General features: G+C 42.1%; 1 protein-coding gene and 1 long non-coding RNA gene across 7 annotated transcripts in view; one reads left to right on the top strand and one right to left on the bottom strand.

Moving 5' to 3' along the window:
* Window positions 1-17,500, top strand: part of LOC105029822 (diacylglycerol kinase delta) — a 94,105-nt gene that overhangs the window by 32,419 nt on the left and 44,186 nt on the right. For 4 of the 6 annotated variants that reach the window (XM_010903359.4, XM_010903358.3, XM_020047694.2 and 1 more), the window contains 4 exons: window positions 1,498-1,602; window positions 14,999-15,131; window positions 16,113-16,219; window positions 17,137-17,262. In XM_010903359.4, coding sequence (XP_010901661.1) covers window positions 1,498-1,602; window positions 14,999-15,131; window positions 16,113-16,219; window positions 17,137-17,262 — 471 coding nt within the window. Of the gene's footprint in view, window positions 1-1,497; window positions 1,603-8,210; window positions 8,254-13,375; window positions 13,461-14,998; window positions 15,132-16,112; window positions 16,220-17,136; window positions 17,263-17,500 lie in introns of those variants that run through there. The other 2 variants (XM_020047698.2, XM_020047697.2) reach the window with 2 other exon arrangements.
* LOC105029821 lies at window positions 13,353-17,208 on the bottom strand. Its single transcript, XR_829527.3, has 3 exons — window positions 17,105-17,208; window positions 16,876-16,943; window positions 13,353-13,438 (listed from the first exon to the last, which is right to left on the bottom strand). It is a non-coding gene; the product is annotated as an uncharacterized LOC105029821 (long non-coding RNA).

Below are 17,500 nucleotides of genomic sequence, written 5' to 3'. Positions count from 1 at the left end.
CAAAACACCTGCAAAGGCCTTTAAATGATCTCTCAAGCCACTCTTGAACAAGACACAGCGTCAGAAGCGTCTTGCCTGGGCTAAAGACAAAAAGGACTGGACTACTGCTGAGTGGTCCAAAGTTATGTTCTCTGATGAAAGTAAATTTAGCATTTCCTTTGGAAATCAAGGTCCCAGAGTCTGGAGGAAGAGAGGAGAGGCACATAATCCACGTTGCTTGAAGTCCAGTGTAAAGTTTCCACAGTCAGTGATGGTTTGGGGTGCCATGTCATCTGCTGGTGTTGGTCCACTGTGTTTTCTACCAGGAAGTTTTAGAGCACTTCATGCTTCCTGCTGCTGACCAACTTTATGGAGATGCATATTTCATTTTCCAACAGGACTTGTCACCTGCACACAGTGCCAAAGCTACCAGTACCTGGTTTAAGGACCATGGTATCCCTGTTCTTAATTGGCCAACAAACTCGCCTGACCTTAATCCTATAGAAAATCTGTGGGGTATTGTGAAGAGGAAGATGCGATACGCCAGACCCAACAATGCAGAAGAGCTTAAGGCCACTATCAGAGCAACCTGGGCTCTCATAACACCTGAGCAGTGCCACAGACTGATCGACTCCATGCCACGCCGCATTGCTGCATTAATTCAGGCAAAAGGAGCACCAACTAAGTATTGAGTGCTGTACATATTCATATTTTTCAGTTGGCCAACCTTTCTAAAAATATTTTTTTTGTATCAGACTTAAGTAATATTCTAATTTTTGGAGATACTGAATGTGGGATTTTCATTAGTTGTCAGTTATAATCATCACAATTAAAAGAAATAAACATTTGAAATATATCAGTCTGTGTGTAATGAATGAATATAATATACAATTTTATGGAACTACTTAAATTAATCAACTTTTTCATGATATTCTAATTATATGACCAGCACCTGTACATTTCACTTCTAACTTATACTATTCTTGTAAATATCCTGCCCTCTTCTATTTGCACTCCTGTTTGGATGCTAACTGTATTTCATTGTACTCTACTTGTACTGTTCAATGACAAAGTTGAATCTAATAAATAGCTATGACTTATATAATTATTTATCCGGTCGGTATTTCACATTTTCTCACATATATGAGATCCATGGCCACAGAGTGTGAGCCCACCCTGGATCCGAGGCCAAACCATCCGGTAGGCCACTGGATCGGATCTTGGGTCATCGGATATATATATGTTTGTGACAATCACAAATACACGTGCACTCAAGCACACAAATGCTCTCTAGTTGGCCCATTCACTTGCCAGGAGTGTGTAAGCATGGCACTGGATGTGTATCCCTGGCCAAAGGCATTGCACAATATCTTGTTTAATTGTTTTCCCTCTTTCTCTCCCTCTGCGTTTGTCCCTGTATTGGTCTCTTACTCTTACTCTTCAAATCTCAGTCTTTGACTCTGACTTCTGGCTTTCTCTCTCTTCCTTTCATAACTGACATTTGGTTTCTCCACATAGATAATCACTCCGTGTCGTCGGCTGATTCTGTGCGCTGAGAACAGGAAAGAGATGGAGGACTGGATGGCAGCCTTGAAGAGTGTTCAGAACCGGGAACAATTTGAGGTACAGTAAGTGCAAGGTCACAAGATCAGCTGTGCATATTTCATAGTGTGTAAAAACAATAGCTATTCAATGCTTTGATATTATGGCTTCTCTCCCTGTCATATAGATATAGACTCCACCTTCCCAATTTTTTCTATGTTGTTTGCCTTTCTCCACTGATTTCCTTACTTTATAAATATGGTAAAAACTCTTGGCTCTATACAGCAGCGTTTTAGATTTGAGATCACTCATTTTATCTGTTTTACACACTCCTTGAAGAGGTTTCGCTCAGTTGTGTTTTGGATTATGATGTGTTCTGTAGAATGGTGAATCAATGGTGAATAAGTTGTCACATACGGAATGTTTTTTTTTTTTTGCAATGCAAAATGCATGTAGAACGTGTGATACTTGTCTTCACACAGCGAATATACAAAACACTTTCAAAATGTTCATAATTAAGGACAAATTGATGACAACTTTCAGGTGTTGAAATACATATACACCGATCAGCCATTTATGGCCACCTGCCTTATATTATGTAGGTCCCCCTTTTGCTGCCAAAACAGCCATGACCTGTTGAGAAAGTGTGCACATGGTCTGCAACAATACTTAGGTAGGAGATACGTATCAAAGTAACAACCACATGAATGGCAGGACTCATGGTTTCCCAGCAGAACATTACCCAAAGCATCACACTGCCTCTATCGGCTTGCCTCCTTCCCAGCAACGCACATGCCCCCAGCCATCCAGGTGATGTAAAAGGGACCGTGATTCATCAGACCAGGCCACCTTCTTCCATTGCTCCGTGGTCCAGTTCTAATGCTTACGTGCCCATTGTAGGCAAAGTCGCTCAGATCCTTAGGCTTGCCCATTTATCCTGCTTCTAACTCATCAACATTCAGGAGAGAATGTTCACTTGCTGCCTAGTATATCCCACCCACCGACAGGTGCCATGATAACAAGATTATCAGTGTTATTCACTTCAACTGTCAGTGGTCAAAATGTCATGGCTGACCAGTGTATATTTGTAGATATAGTGGATATAAAAAGTCTACACACCCCTGTTAAAATGCCAGGTTCTTGTGATGTAAAAGAATGAGACAAACATAAATCATGTCAGAACTTTTTCCACTTTTAATGTGACCTATAATGTGGACAATTCAATTGAAAAACAAACTGAAATCTTCAAGGGGGAATAATGAAAAATAAAAACCTCACAATAACCTGGTTGCATAAGTGTGCACACCCTCATAACTGGGGATGTAGCTGTGTTCAGAATTAACCAATCACATTAAAACGCATGTTAAACTCAAGTGATTACACACCTGCCATCATTTAAAGTGACTCTGATTAATCACAAATAGTGATTAAAAAAGTTTAGCTGTTCTAGTAGGATGTTCCTGACATTATCTTAGTTACAACTCAAAGCAAAGGCCATGGTCCGCAGGGAGCTTTCAAAGCATCAGAGGGATCTCATTGTTGAAAGTTATCAGTCAGGAGATGGGTACAAAACAATTTCCAAAGCATTAGATATACCATAGAACACAGTGAAGACAGTCATCATCAACTGGAGAAAATATGGCAAAACAGAGACATTACCAAGAACTAGAAATCCCTCCAATTGATGAAAAGACTAGAAGAAAACTGGTCAGGGAGGCTTCCAAGAGGCCTACAGCAACATTAAAGCAACTTCAGGAATTTCTGGCAAGTACTGGCTATGTGCTACATGTGACAACAATCTCCCGTATTCTTCATATGAATGGGCTATGGGGTAGGGTGGCAAGACGGAAGCCTTTTCTTACAAAGAAAAACATCCAAGCCTGGCTGAAGTTTGCAAAAACAAACATCAAGTCCCCCCAAAGCATTTGGGGAAAATGTGTTATGGTCTGATGAAACCAAGGTTGAACTTTTTGGCCATAATTCCAAAAGGTATGTTTGGCGCAAAAGCAACACTGCACATCACCCAAAGAACACCATACCCACAGTGAAGCATGGTGGTGGCAGCATTATGAACAGTTCAGGCATCCGTTAGAAAGATGAAGAGGAAGTTCACCATACAACACGACAACGATCCACAATCCAAATCCACAAAAGCATGGCTTCACCAGAAGAAGATTAATGTTTTGGAATGGCCCAGCCAGAGCCCAGACCTGAATCCAATTGAACATCTGTGGGGTGATCTGAAGAGGGCTGTGCACAGGAGATGTCCTCGCAACCTGACAGATTTGGAGCTCTTTTGCAAAGAAGAGTGAGCAGATATTGCCATGTCAATATGTGCCATGCTAATAGACTCCTACCCAAAAAGACTGCTGTAATAAAATCAAAAGGTGCTTCAAAAAGTTATAGTTTAAGGGTTATTGTGAGATTTACATTTTTCCCCTCAAAGATTTCAGTTTGTTTTTCAATTGAATTGTTCACTTTATAGGTCACACAAAAGGTGGAAAAAGTTCTGACATGATTTATCTTTGTCTCATTCTTTTACATCACAAGAACCTGGCATTTTAACAGGGATGTGTAGAGTTTTTATATTCACTGTCTATCTTTTCAAAATACATTTAATCTTCCAGTCACCAGTATACTCTAACGTAATGTAGCAACTTTGGTAATGCCACAACTCGCCCCTTCTAAAACAGATCCCTGTTTGGAGCAGTGGATAGCACGCTTGAATTGGAAACCAAATATCACAGGTTTGAAACAGAGCCTGCCAAACTCTACTGTACATTCTAAAAATGTATTCAAAGATATATTTTCTAAATGTATTCAAAAATATATTTAGTATGTATTTTCCAATATATATTATTTTCTTCATATCCGGTGCGCCGTAAAAAAATGGCAATGGCTCCCCTTTCACTCTGTAGTTTCTTGCTTATTATTGTTTTTATTTTGGTTCTTGCTGCACTGTCGCTCATACAGTATGATCGACAAGCATCTTTGGATATTCGTTCATCATTGAACGTGGACTTTACACTACTATGCTACCTCTGGGCCAAATTCGACAGAACAACAACATTAACTACCATAGCAGTGCCGATGATACTCAAATATACAGATCCGGAAAAAATTAAGAGACCACCGCACCTTTTTCTTTCCTTTCCAAAAGAGTCGAAAAGGAAGGTGAGGAACAGAAGTGTTCAAATTAATAGAACACTGCAAATTAAACACTTCTGCTACTTACTCAAAACTTTCCTTTTCAAGGTGCAGTGGTCTCTTAATTTTTTCCGGAGCTGTATATATGTGTGTCGAACCGTATGACAACAGCTCAATAGACTCACTGTATGGAGCACATAAATAACTAGATGAACCAACATTTTCTCCAATTAAACCTAGATAAAACAGGCAACAAAAATTTAAGAACTAGTATTAGTAAAGAGCTGGATTCTCTGGCCCTCAAAGGGACAAAGTGCGTAATCTTGGTGTTTTGATAGATTCAGACCTCACATATAACAGTCATATCAAAGCGGTCACCAAAACAGCATTCTATCATCTTAAAAATATAGCCAGAATCAAGGGCTTGGTGTCCCAAAAAGACCAAGAGAAGCTCATCCATGCTTTTATCTCTAGTAGGGTTGACTACTGTAATGGCCTCTTAACTGGACTCCCCAAAAAGACTGTAAAACAGCCGCAGCTCATTCAGAATGCTGCTGCTAGAATGTTAACCAGGACCAAGAGAACAGAGCACATAACCACGGTTCTTAAATCTTTGCATTGGCTTCCGGTCAGTTACAGAATAGATTTCAAAGTAGTGCTTTTATTTTATAAATCACTGAATGGTTTAGGCCCTGAATACATTTCTGATATGTTTGAATAATATATACCGAGCAGGGCTCTTTGATCCATGGACACAGGTCAGCTAGTAGAGGCCAGACTCCAAACCAAACATGGAGAAGCTGCGTTTAGCAGTTATGCTGCACACAACTACCAAAAGATCTTAGGCGTGCCCCAAACGTATACCGTTTTTAAATCCAGGTTAAAAACACTTCTCTTTTCTTCTGCCTATGACTGAACAGTTAAACTTAACCGCAATGTTTAGCCTTACAGCTTTTATAGCTTTCTATGTTTTTATCCCGTTTTATTCTACTTCTATTTTCTTATTCTATGTTTTATTATTATGATGTTGTTTTGATGTTTTCATTTGAGTCTTTTTTTAATGCAATTGTATTGTTAAATTATTTCTTTTGTAAAGCACATTGAAGTGCTTCTATGTATGAATTGTGCTATATCAATTAACGTGCTTGCTTGCTTGCTTGCTTGCTACTGACTGGAGCGACTACTGCAATTATTTTGTTGTGCCGCCAAAACATTGACGCAAGAGAAAGAAGAGGGGCAAACATGCCGGTGTCCTATGCAGATCTCATGAGAGACTACAAACTGCCATTACCGGGCATTCTACTCGCAAATTTTGCATCCCTGGACAATAAAATGGAGAAACTACACGCACGGATTAACTCCCAACAGGACATTGCAAACTGTTGTGTGGTAGCGTTTGTGGAAACATGGCTGGATCCTAAGGGGACAGACTCGGGCATCACCCCTGCTGGTTTTTCTGTCTACCGGTAGAACAGAACGTCAGAGTCAGGTGAAAGTAAGGGCGGAGGGGTCTGCATTATGGTTAACTCTTGCTGGGGAACGGATGTTGCAGTGCTATCAACACTGTTCCCCAGACCTGGAGCTAGTGTCTTTAAAGATATGGCCCTTCTGCCTTCCGCGGGAATTCAGCTCCGCATTATCACAGCAGTCTAAATACCCCTGCAGGTGGATAGAATGCACACACTGGAAGTCCTATATGGAGTAATTAATTGACTAGGGGATGCACACCCTGAGGCAGCTGCTGTTGTGGCTAGTGATTTTAATAGAGCAGATATGAATGTTTTATCAAAATACCACCAGCACATTAACCTTCCTACCCGGGGCGATCAGACTCTTGACCATTGTTATTCACAGATACGAAATGGATACAATCCCAAGGGTCAGTGTCAGGACTTTCCCCAACCAAAAGCCCTAGGTAAATGGTAATGTCCGTGCGAAGCTCAGAGCACGGTCCACCGCCTATAGCACTGGGGACTTGGAGGCCTTGAGGAAATCCAGATATGACCTACAGAAGGGTATCAGGGATGGAAAATGAGAATACAGGGATAAGTTGGAGTCTAACTAACCCAGTTCTGACCCCAGACGCATGTGGGGAGGACTGCGTCACATTACAAACTGAGAAATAGCAATGAAACCCGTCCTGCCGCCTTGCTCCCAGACATGCTCAACACTTTCTATGCATGATTTGAAGTAAACAACACAATTCATTCAGTGAGGCTTGCTGAGGACCAGGACAGCTACAGTCTGTCCATGGCCGACGTGAGGAGAGTTTTTTATTAAAGTGAACCCTCAGAAGTCACCAGGGCCAGATGGCCTTCCAGGCCCTGAACAACTAGTGGAGGTTTTCATCTCTGTGTTCAAACTCTCCCTGTCTCTGTCTGCAGACCCCACCTGCTTCAAACAGACCATCATTGTCCCTGTACCGAAGTAACCTATCGTCTGCCTGAACGACACCTTTTCGCGCTGGAGCCCTGCAGGGCTGCTTACTCAGTCCCCTCCTGTACACCCTGTTCACGCGTGACTGCGTTGCCACACACAGCTCCAACAACATCCTCAAATTTGTGGATGACACTACCATCCTGGGTCTCATCTCTGACTAAGATGAGACCGCTTACATGGAGGAGGTCAAGAACATGGCAACAACCTCTCTCTCAGCATCTGCAAGACAAAGGAGATGCAGAGGGGGGGTCATGCCCTCAAACATTGATGGGGCTGAAGTGGAGAGTTACAGAATTCAAGTTTCTCTGTGTGTTCATCAAAGATGACTGTGGTCCTGACAAGCGAACTCAGCAGTGAAAATTGCCCAAAAAACGACTACACTCCTTGAGGAGACTCAAGAAATTTGGCATGTCTGTAAAAATTGTCACCAACTTCTACAGGTGCACCATTGAAAGCAAATCCTCTCTGACCACGCACTTGCTGTCTCAAAAACAGTTTTGTTCCTCAGGCCATAAGGCTCTTCAATCAGCAACACTGATCCATGATCATGCTGGTCAAACTGAAACTTTCCAGATGCGCTGATGTCCTTTCATGTACTTTTAATGGGCAATTATTCCTTTGCATGTACTATTCAGAAGCATATTACACTCAAATGTATCTATAATACTCAATACATCCTACTCAGAACGAAGCCCATATTCAACAGAACGTCTATGTTGACTTTGTTTTCTCCACGGAGAGTAGCTGCTGGGATCGCATTGGACTGCCGCTTTTCTATGGAACTGTGCCTCGTTTTTTGTACTTGCCTGGTTTATTGTCTTGTTTTACGTCTTCTACCCCTTGGCTTGTCTGAATGAAGTGAGCTGGGACTTAGCTAACGATCAGTTTTTCAGCTCTTGTTTAACTCCTGACCGCGACACTAGCTGAACCTCTGCGGTGCTAGAGCTAATACCTGCACAGAAAACATTTTACACAACCAACACTTGACTACCACCTCCCGACTGAATTAATTTACTTGTTGATTTATTTCTCAACTCCCTGTGGACTTCCATCATTGGACCTCTCTCCTGCTGTACCACGCTTGAAGACCCCCCTCCCCAACCCACTGCCTACTCACCAGCTTGCTCCACAGCTTCTCTCCAGAAGGTATTATCTCTTTGGCTCTTGTTCTGGCATCCTGGTAACAACCTGGTTGCCACCACTGTGCTCCAGATATCACTTACATTGATTAAGTTTACACTTTCTCTTTGTATTTGTTGTTTTGGGGAGGGTGTGTTTTTTCTGGGTTTATATTTGCCGGCCTTGCCGCTGGTTGGTGTGAGTTGGCCTGCCCCATTTGTCTCATCTATGCTATTGCTAACCCTTCTACTGCTAACTCATCGTCATGTACCTGCCAACTCTGTTCCCCATGTTCCTCCTGACAACACCTACCCCTGGATTACTTTGGTTCTCTACTGCAGTTTTTACTTGTAACAATCACTACTCTCCCTTCAACCTGGAATCTGTTAACAACTATCGCCTCTCTTCAGAAGTAGCTACCAGCTTACTGGGCATTCTAAGCCGACGCACCTATATCCATCAAGGCAGTCGACGTAAATGGTTGGGTAATGCTAACAGCAGCACCAACATATGATCTATCTGGCCTAACTCCCATGTCAAATCTATCCTTCCTCTCGCTCCGTTGATTTTAGCTGCCTCCATGCCCTCCAACCTACCGCTTTCCCCAACCTTAGTTTACCCTGTTTCACTACCAATCTTGCTCTTTTAAACAACCATTCTATGAACAATAAATCACTCCTCCTTCATGAACTCGTGTTGGACAATTACCTGGACTTCCTCTTACTTATTGAAACCTGGCAAACACCTGATGATTTTTTTTCTCCCTTAATCTTGCTACTCCCCCTGGTTATAGCTATCTGTGCCAACCCCGCCTCACTGGCCGTGGTGGTGGCCTTGTTGTTTTGCACAAATCCATTTATAAAGTATCTCAACTGTCTCTTCCCTCATTTCTCTCATTTGAATACAAATCAGCCTGTTCCCTCACCACTATTCTACTTTATCCCACATCAAGGGCAACATTCTTGACCTAATTTGCACTGTTGCCTGCAACATCACTCACATCTCCCCTTCACTGTTCCCCTTATCCGACCATAAGATCCAGAATTTCTCTCTCTTTCTCAAACATACCACATGTCAACCTTCTGTCACCTTCACATCAGCTTCACCCTTGTTTACATCTGAGCTCTGTGTCATGAAGCAGGAGGGCCGCCGGCTTGGAAGTCGAACCAGAACTGGCCTAACTGTTCATGTTCACTGGCCTATAAGCTTCACCTCTCCTTGTACAGAGATGCTCTTCATGATGCTCTTTCATCTCCGACACCATCAAAACTTCCAACCAGAGGCGTTCTAGTGATTTGGGGGCCCTAGGCAGAGACTGGTTGAGGCCCCTAAATAATGTATTTCCTTTCCTTCTGAGCCATACCGACAACAATTTGAACATACCTTCTTTTTTTTATGGTTGATTGGAAATGCCACTTCCTAAGACACTTGCATTGCTGCCCCTTTGTGACGAGAGTAAATCCGACCACTTCACAGTACTAAAATTGTCCTCCTCAAAGTTGTTAATGACCACCTTGTCTCTGCTGATGCTGGCGCCCTCAACATCCTTATCCTGCTTGACCTGAGCGCTGCCTTTGACACAGTCAATCACCAGATCCTCCTCACCAGGCTCAAAGCCTTGGGTGTAGAGAGCCGCACTTTCCTGGCTACGCTCATACCTCACCAACCGTGCTCACAACATTTCAGTCCGTGGTTATAATTCTGACTCCGCTGTAGTCACACAGGGTGGCCCCCAGGTTTCCGTTCTTGGGCCCCTACTCTTTATCATCTACATCACCCCCTTGGTCAGATCCTCTGTCACCTTAAATTGGACTTCCACTGCTACGCCGATGACTCTCAGATCTACCTGAGCACTAAATCCCTCACCAACCCTCCTCTGTCTCATATTGGAACTTGCTTGGCAACAATAAAAACCTGGTTGCAGCAGAACTTCCTCAAGCTTAACAGTGAAAAAAACTGAACTTCTACTACTTGGTACAAAATCCACACTAACCAAAGCCGGCACCCTCACTATTGATGACTCTGTTGTATCGCCATCCACTCATGCCCGCAACTTCTGTGTCATACTGGACTCCTCACTCAGCTTCGAACAACACATAAAACAGAGAGTCTAATCCTCATTCTACCACCTCCGCAATACTGCCAAGTTAGTCTTCCCTGTCCCGCACTGCTGCTGAAACCCTAATACATGCATTAATTTCTGCCCGTCTTGACTATTGCAATTTTCTCCTTTCTGGCATTAACTCTTCATCTCTCCATAAACTACAACTTGTTCTAAATTCAGCTGCAAGACTTCTCACACACATCAAATCCTGGCGGCACATCACCCCCATCCTACAAGAACTCCACTGGCTCCGAATCTCTAAATACATTGACAAAATTCTTCTTTTCACGTATAAAGCCCTTCACCCACTTGCTCCACCCTATCTCTCGGACCTTATTCCCCAATACCATTCCTCCAGGTCACTGCGCTCTGCCACTGCTGACCTCCTTATCATCCTTCGATCCAAGCTGCGGAGCTTTGGAGACAGGGCTTTTTCACTGGCTGCTCCAAGACTTTGGAATGCACTTCCACAATTCATCCGTGACTCCAAATCTGTTGCCATCTTCATCCACCACCTCATGTCTCATCTGTTCAAACAAGTCTATCCCTAGCCCCAGCCCTATGATGTTTGACCCACCACCCCCCTTTTTGTTTTTGTTTTGTTAGCTACCGTTTGTCTCATTGCTCTATCTGTAATTGTTTATGTATGTATTGTAAAGCGTCTTTGTGTATTTGAAAAGCGCTATATACATTTTGTGTATTATTACTACTCTTTCAAAAATGTATGCTAGTTTAAATGTTTATGTATATTACTGCCATACTTGCCATATCTATAATACTCAATACTACCAATATTGCTGCTAGTTTACAGTACTCTTTGTAAACTGGTGCTATGTAGTATTATTTCTAATATTACTTCTTGTTATATTTTACTAACTACATAGTTGTGGTGTGCTATGCCACCATTCACAGGCTTATTACTCTCATACACTGATCAGCTATAACATTATGACAACTGACAGGTGAAGTGAATAACACTGATAATCTCGTTATCATGGTACCTGTCAGTGTGTGGGAGATATTAGGCAGCAAGTGAACATTCTGTTCTCAAAGTTGATGGGCAATGTAAGGATCTGAGTGACTTTGACTAGGGCCAAATTGTGATGGCTAAACGACTGGGTCAGAGCATCTCCAAAATTGCAGCCCTTGTGGGGTGTTCCCGGGCTGCAGTGGTCAGTACCTATCAAAAGTGGTCCAAGGAAGGAAAACCGGTGAACCGGCAACAGGGTCATGGCTCATTGATGCACATGAGGAGCGAAGACTGGCCTGTTTGGTCTGCTCCAACAAATTAGGTATTGTAGCTCAAATTGCTGAAAAAGTTAATGCTGCTACTGATAGAAAGGTGTCAGAACACACAGTGCATCATGGTTTGTGGGTCTGTGTAGCTGCAGACCAGTTAGAGTGCCCATGCTGTGACCCCCCAGAGTGACACCTCAGGGTGACCTCTGTGACACTGACGAAGCTCCTACAATGGGCACGTGAGCATCAAAACTGGACCACAGAGCATTGGAAAAATCTCAAACCAATCGAGCATCTGTGGGATGTGCTGGACAAATAGGTCTGATCCATGGAGGCCCCACCTCGCAACTTACAGGACTTAAAGGATCTGCTGCTAACATCTTGGTGCAAGATACCATAGCACACCTTCAGAGGTCTAGTGGAGTCCATGCCTTGACGGGTCAGGGCTGTTTTGGCGACAAAAGGGGGACCTGCGCAATATTATGCGGATTGTCATAATGTTATGGCTGATCGGTGTATGTATCTATAATATTCAATAACTATCAATTGCTGCTAGTTTACACTGTTATGTACAGTATATTTTTGCCATACTTGCCAAAAATGTTCAATAATACTTGCTGCTAGTTTATTGTACTCTTTGTATTCTTTTGTTTTTTAAAACTGCTGCTAGTGTACAGTGTTATGTATAATTTTGCTTTATTTTACTGTTATGGTTTTTTTCTGGCTATATTTTTGCTTCTGTATTCTTCTTAACTCTCACTACGTCATTGTCTGGTTCCATGTCACAATAATTTAATTGTGCAGGATGATGCTGTGTTGTTTGTGCATTTGACAAATAAACCTGGAAAATTGAACAATACTTTCTCAAATGCATTTACAACAATTTTATATGCATTTGGTCATAAATTGTGTATTTGTATTGTGTATATGTATTCTAAATGCATTAATTACATTTCCTTAAATACATTAATTAGGCAATTTTGTTATTTTTAAATGTATCCGAAATATGTTTTAAAAAATACATTTAAAATTAATAGTAACCTTTTTTATTTACTGTAAATTCAAATGCATTTTTGAATGTGTCTGCTAACATGATTATGCATACTGTTATCATGAATGAATCATGAGGCATCTCTAAGTAGCCTAGACATGCAGGGCCTCCCAGGTGACATAGTGATTGCTTTTATTAATTGGAAATAACAACACATGTCTTAGATTTGTATAAGTGCTTAAATCACTGTTAGTAATTGTTGCATGCAACTCGGGTAGAGCAGGGTCAAGCTGGCTGCCTGTTTCTTTCTGCGCAACTACTGACAGAAGAATATTTTTCTGTCAGTGGTTAGCCGGAGGGGGATCAGGAGCCGGCGGAGGGGGACCAGGAGTAGACGGTGGCCCTGACTCGGGTGCAGGATGAGGCGGCTGCCCTGACTTGGGAGCAGGATGAGACGGTGGCCCTGCTTCAGGAGCAGAATGAGGTAGCGGCCCTGCCTCGGGAGCAGGATGAGGCGACAGCCCCGCCTAGGGAGCAGAAGCGGGAGGTACCATGACAAGAGGTGCGAGAGCAGGATGAGGTGACCCCGCCTCAGGAGCAGGAATAGGCTTGTCGGACCACACCTCCGGGGGTGTCAGCAGGGACTCCTCCTTGAGCCACTCAGGAGAAGACCAGGGGAAGACGACACCCCAGACCCCCCCCCCCCCCTCCAGGGGCGAATTCTGGGCGGCATCAGGGCTGACCAGCGGGTGATGGTAGAGGTCCTCCATCCTCAGAGTCAGAATCCGGCCATCCGTGGAGTTCCCCTACCGTCCATCTGTTGTTTCCTTTGAATTTGGTCTTTCTGTCACGATGCGCCATGGGTAGCAGGACACAGGCTCAGAGGATTAAAAAGCAAAAGTAATTTAATACAGAAAGACACACAAGCAGTACAGCCGTAGACATATGCACAGTGACCAACAAGAAACACTATGGCAGGAGGAACTTTAAATAGGGACATATAACGAAGGGGCAAACAAGACATTGGTGAAAGCGATTACACTGACAAGACTAAACTGAACATACAAACTGGTAAACTAGAACTAAAACACACAGAACATAGAAATGGAACAATGTGATCGGCCGTTTCGGTATGAGTTAGAACTAATCAAAATTGTTTACCTTCAGAACTGTTTGCCTATCTCCCAATTTGCAAGTACATTATTTTAATCAAAAAAATCTGCAGAGATTATTGCAATCCAATGGCATTTCTAGTTTAGCCTTTAGCACAGAATGACTCAAACACCTTTTTGGAAATAGTCTACATAACACCCTCTAACCAGTTATCAAAACATGTTACACTGTCATCTTATTCGGTCAATAACGTTAGCTTATTAGCTAGCTGACATCAGAAACATGCAAACATATTGACATGGCCTAAAAGTTCATGTGCTCATATAATATTTACCCGGCCCAGCCAAAAGAGGACTGGCCACCCCTCAGAGTCTGGTTCTTCTCTCAGTTTCTTCCTAAGTTTCTATTCTACTAGGGAGATTTTCCAAGCCACTGTGCATCAACTTTGTTGTTGCTTGCTCTTTGGAGTTTAAGGCTAGGCATCTGTTAAAACGCTTTGTAACAACTGTTGATGTTAAAAGGGCTTTATAAAATTGTCTGATTGTTTTGAGAATGATAAAGATATTTATCTACAGACAGGGCCTATCCAAGTTAAGAGTTGCCCTGAGTAAGCCAGGGAGAGAAGCACAGACGGGTTGGGTCAGTGTCAATCAAGTTTTGTGTTGCTCTTTTCATGAAAAAAAGTTCAATAAAGTTTTTTTTTTTTTCATGAAGGGCACCGAATTATACAGCGCCATCCTGCACAATGAAATTCTTGTGACATGGCACACGACATCTATGATTAATAAGACAAAAAGCACAGAAAATTAGATAATTTGCATCATCTTTAAACTTAACATTTCAGAAAAGGTTGGGTGTGACAAGATAAAATAATCATCCAGGTAGAGGTTGGGTGGTTGTTGGAACAGACTGTGTATAGATGGATCCTACCCCTGTGTTTTTCCCCCCTCCTTTTTATGGTATAGTAGAATGTTCCAACTTTGAAGACACCAAAAAGTCAATTCCTCAAGTCGGATCTTGAATATAGAATATAAGTGGTTACGTAGCCTGTCTGAGAGTGTGTAATTAACGTAAAAGAAAAGTTCTGAAGAATACATTCTGAATTATAGCCTCATATGAATTGTTATCTCCAATCCAAAATTCTGCAGTATTGAACGTAATTAAAAGTTTAAAGCATCACTGTCCAAATCAATACATAAGAGTGTATTTAAAATTAGTTGCTAATGTCAACACAACCCAGGATGAAGAATTCTAAGATCAGTAGTGGTTAGGATGGAAATTTAGGACTGATCTCAAATGTTTGGTCTCATCTGTTTCTCTCCCAGTCCACCCAGTATAGCATGGACCACTTTTCCGGGATGCATAACTGGTACGCCTGCTCGCATGCCCGCCCCACTTACTGCAACGTATGCCGTGAGGCCCTCTCCGGAGTTACCTCACACGGACTGTCTTGTGAAGGTACGTGAAAGTTCAAACACATTGGCTAGTGGCTATACATCTACTTGTTGAAGCCCATTCTTTGAGTGGAATGGTTTCTTTCAATGAGTTTGAACTTCAGGTAATCCCAAATGCCAGCTCATACATCTGTCCCTATCGCAGGGGCTTCATCAACAAATCACTCAAAAGAACATGTCCGCTTCAGTTTTTGAAAAGGACACTCAGGAATGTGCATGGAGCTCGGCAAGGGCATAATTATATATATATATATATAAAAATGCATATCACCGTTTGGGCCTTTAAGGCGGATTTGTTTCATTGTGTTTTGCACTGCAACCTATGTCTATGTCCCTAATGTCTCCCCATCTCCTTTTAAGTCAGCTCCAGGGCTCTGATACAAGGTAGTGCAATATATAGGGAACAGGCTGGTATTTGGGACACACTCTACATCTGTTAATGCAATGTTGTAATGTGATGAGGCAGGGATGTGAAAAGTTTGATGTTTGACAATTAGTTTGATGTTAAATAATTTCCTCCCTCACGTGCGGTCAATGGTTTTGTTATTCTATCCAAACACATTGTGAAGGGTAATGCTACGGATGTCCGATCTTTATTTGACAAGTATTGTCCGAGCAAAATAACCGCGCCACAACAGGATTAGAGCATTTTCCACTTGACCAGAGCTTAGGCTTCCTGCTGGCCAGAATTAGGCTACTTGAAAAGGGGAATACTGTTTGTGTAACTCAGTAATTCTCAAACCTCTCGTGGCCACCCCAGACATGTATTGGATGTATTCCAAAACTAGCTAACCTGAATCAGTGCTAATTATTCAGCCTTTGAGTAGTTGATTCAGGGCAAAAATCATTTGAAATGTCTTGGGGTAAATGAGAGGTTTGAGAACCACTGGTGTAACTGCTTGCTATTGTGGGTTCAACGTAAATGTATATTATTCCTTTGGCATGTGTGTGTCTCTGTGAAAATGTTATGCCTCTCTTGTCATAGTGTGTAAATTCAAAGCCCACAAGCGATGTGCGGTCCGAGCCACCAACAACTGCAAGTGGACTACTCTGGCATCCATTGGGAGGGACATCATTGAAGATGAGAATGGGGTGAGTGCTGATCTTTGTTTTTTATCATTTTAGTCATTTGGAAGGCCTTCTTATCCAGACCGACTTACAGTCAGTTTGTGTGTCCTGTGTACAAGGCAAGGCAGGGTCTGTTTTGTACTGTGTGGTGATAATTTGAGCAGTAAAAGTATGCTGTTCAAACACACCATAAATGGTTTTTAAACACTGGAAAAATTTGAATGAACTAAAGTACATTTTTAAATGTATGTTACAATATTTAGTATACACTTCCGTTCAAAAGTTGTGGGTCACATAGAAATATCCTTGTTTTTGAAAGAAGGCACATTATATAAGTACAATTTCATGAAGCTGCCAGTTGAGGAACTGTGAGGCGTTGGTTTCTCAAACTAGACACTCTAATGTATTTGTCCTCTTTCTCAGTTGTGCAGCGTGGCTTCCCACTTCCGACTATCTATTCTGGTTAGAGCCAGTTTGCACTGTTCTGTGAAGGGGAGTAGTACACGTTGTTCTATGAAATCTTCAGTTTCTTGGCAATTTCTCGCATGGAATTGCCTGTCTTTCTCAGAACAAGAATAGACTGATGAGTTTCAGAAGCAAGTTCTTTGTTTGTGGTGTATATAGTATGTTAAATATTTTGTGAAATTGAGAAAATAATATTTTATACACAAATATATTACCTTTTGGGGTAGTTGGTCTTTCAGCAAAGTGTGGTTGTCTTGTTGACTTTTGATGCCATGGATGCCTGCTGTCATTGTTGTTAAACAATGTAACAAGCATCTTGAAGTAGCACTTTTCATTTAGGAACAGTTTTTGCTTTCATGTTCAAAATGAATGAAATAATGTGTCATGGGAGACCTAATCCCAAACTACGTCAATGAAATAAATAGAAACAAAAACAACACTTACTGGATAATAAAAATGACTTCCTCTCTCTCAAGATCTCTATGCCTCACCAGTGGCTGGAAGGCAACCTGCCTGTCAGCGCCAAATGTACAGTTTGTGACAAGACATGTGGCAGCGTGCTCCGACTGCATGACTGGCGTTGTCTCTGGTGCAAAGCAATGGTGAGTCTGCTCATGTGTGGTGTGTCTGTGTGTTGCATGCATAGGTTGTTGATGATTCAAATGAGATCAGTACAAACCCTGCCTTTCAATATAATGTCAACCCAGTAAAATAAAAATATAGTTAAATATTTCTGGATGCATTGACTCATTCACAAAAGTGCAAAGGCCATTGTGCTTATCAGTTGTCAACTGTAAAGCCCTTGTTGTAATACGGTATGTGTGAAAGAAAAGGTGTGTG

This window comes from Esox lucius, chromosome 1 (genome assembly GCF_011004845.1).
Source record: "Esox lucius isolate fEsoLuc1 chromosome 1, fEsoLuc1.pri, whole genome shotgun sequence".
Taxonomy (NCBI): Eukaryota; Metazoa; Chordata; class Actinopteri; order Esociformes; family Esocidae; genus Esox; species Esox lucius.
The sequence above is the reverse complement of the archived record's forward strand: the minus strand, read 5'-3'. Positions and strand labels throughout refer to the sequence as shown.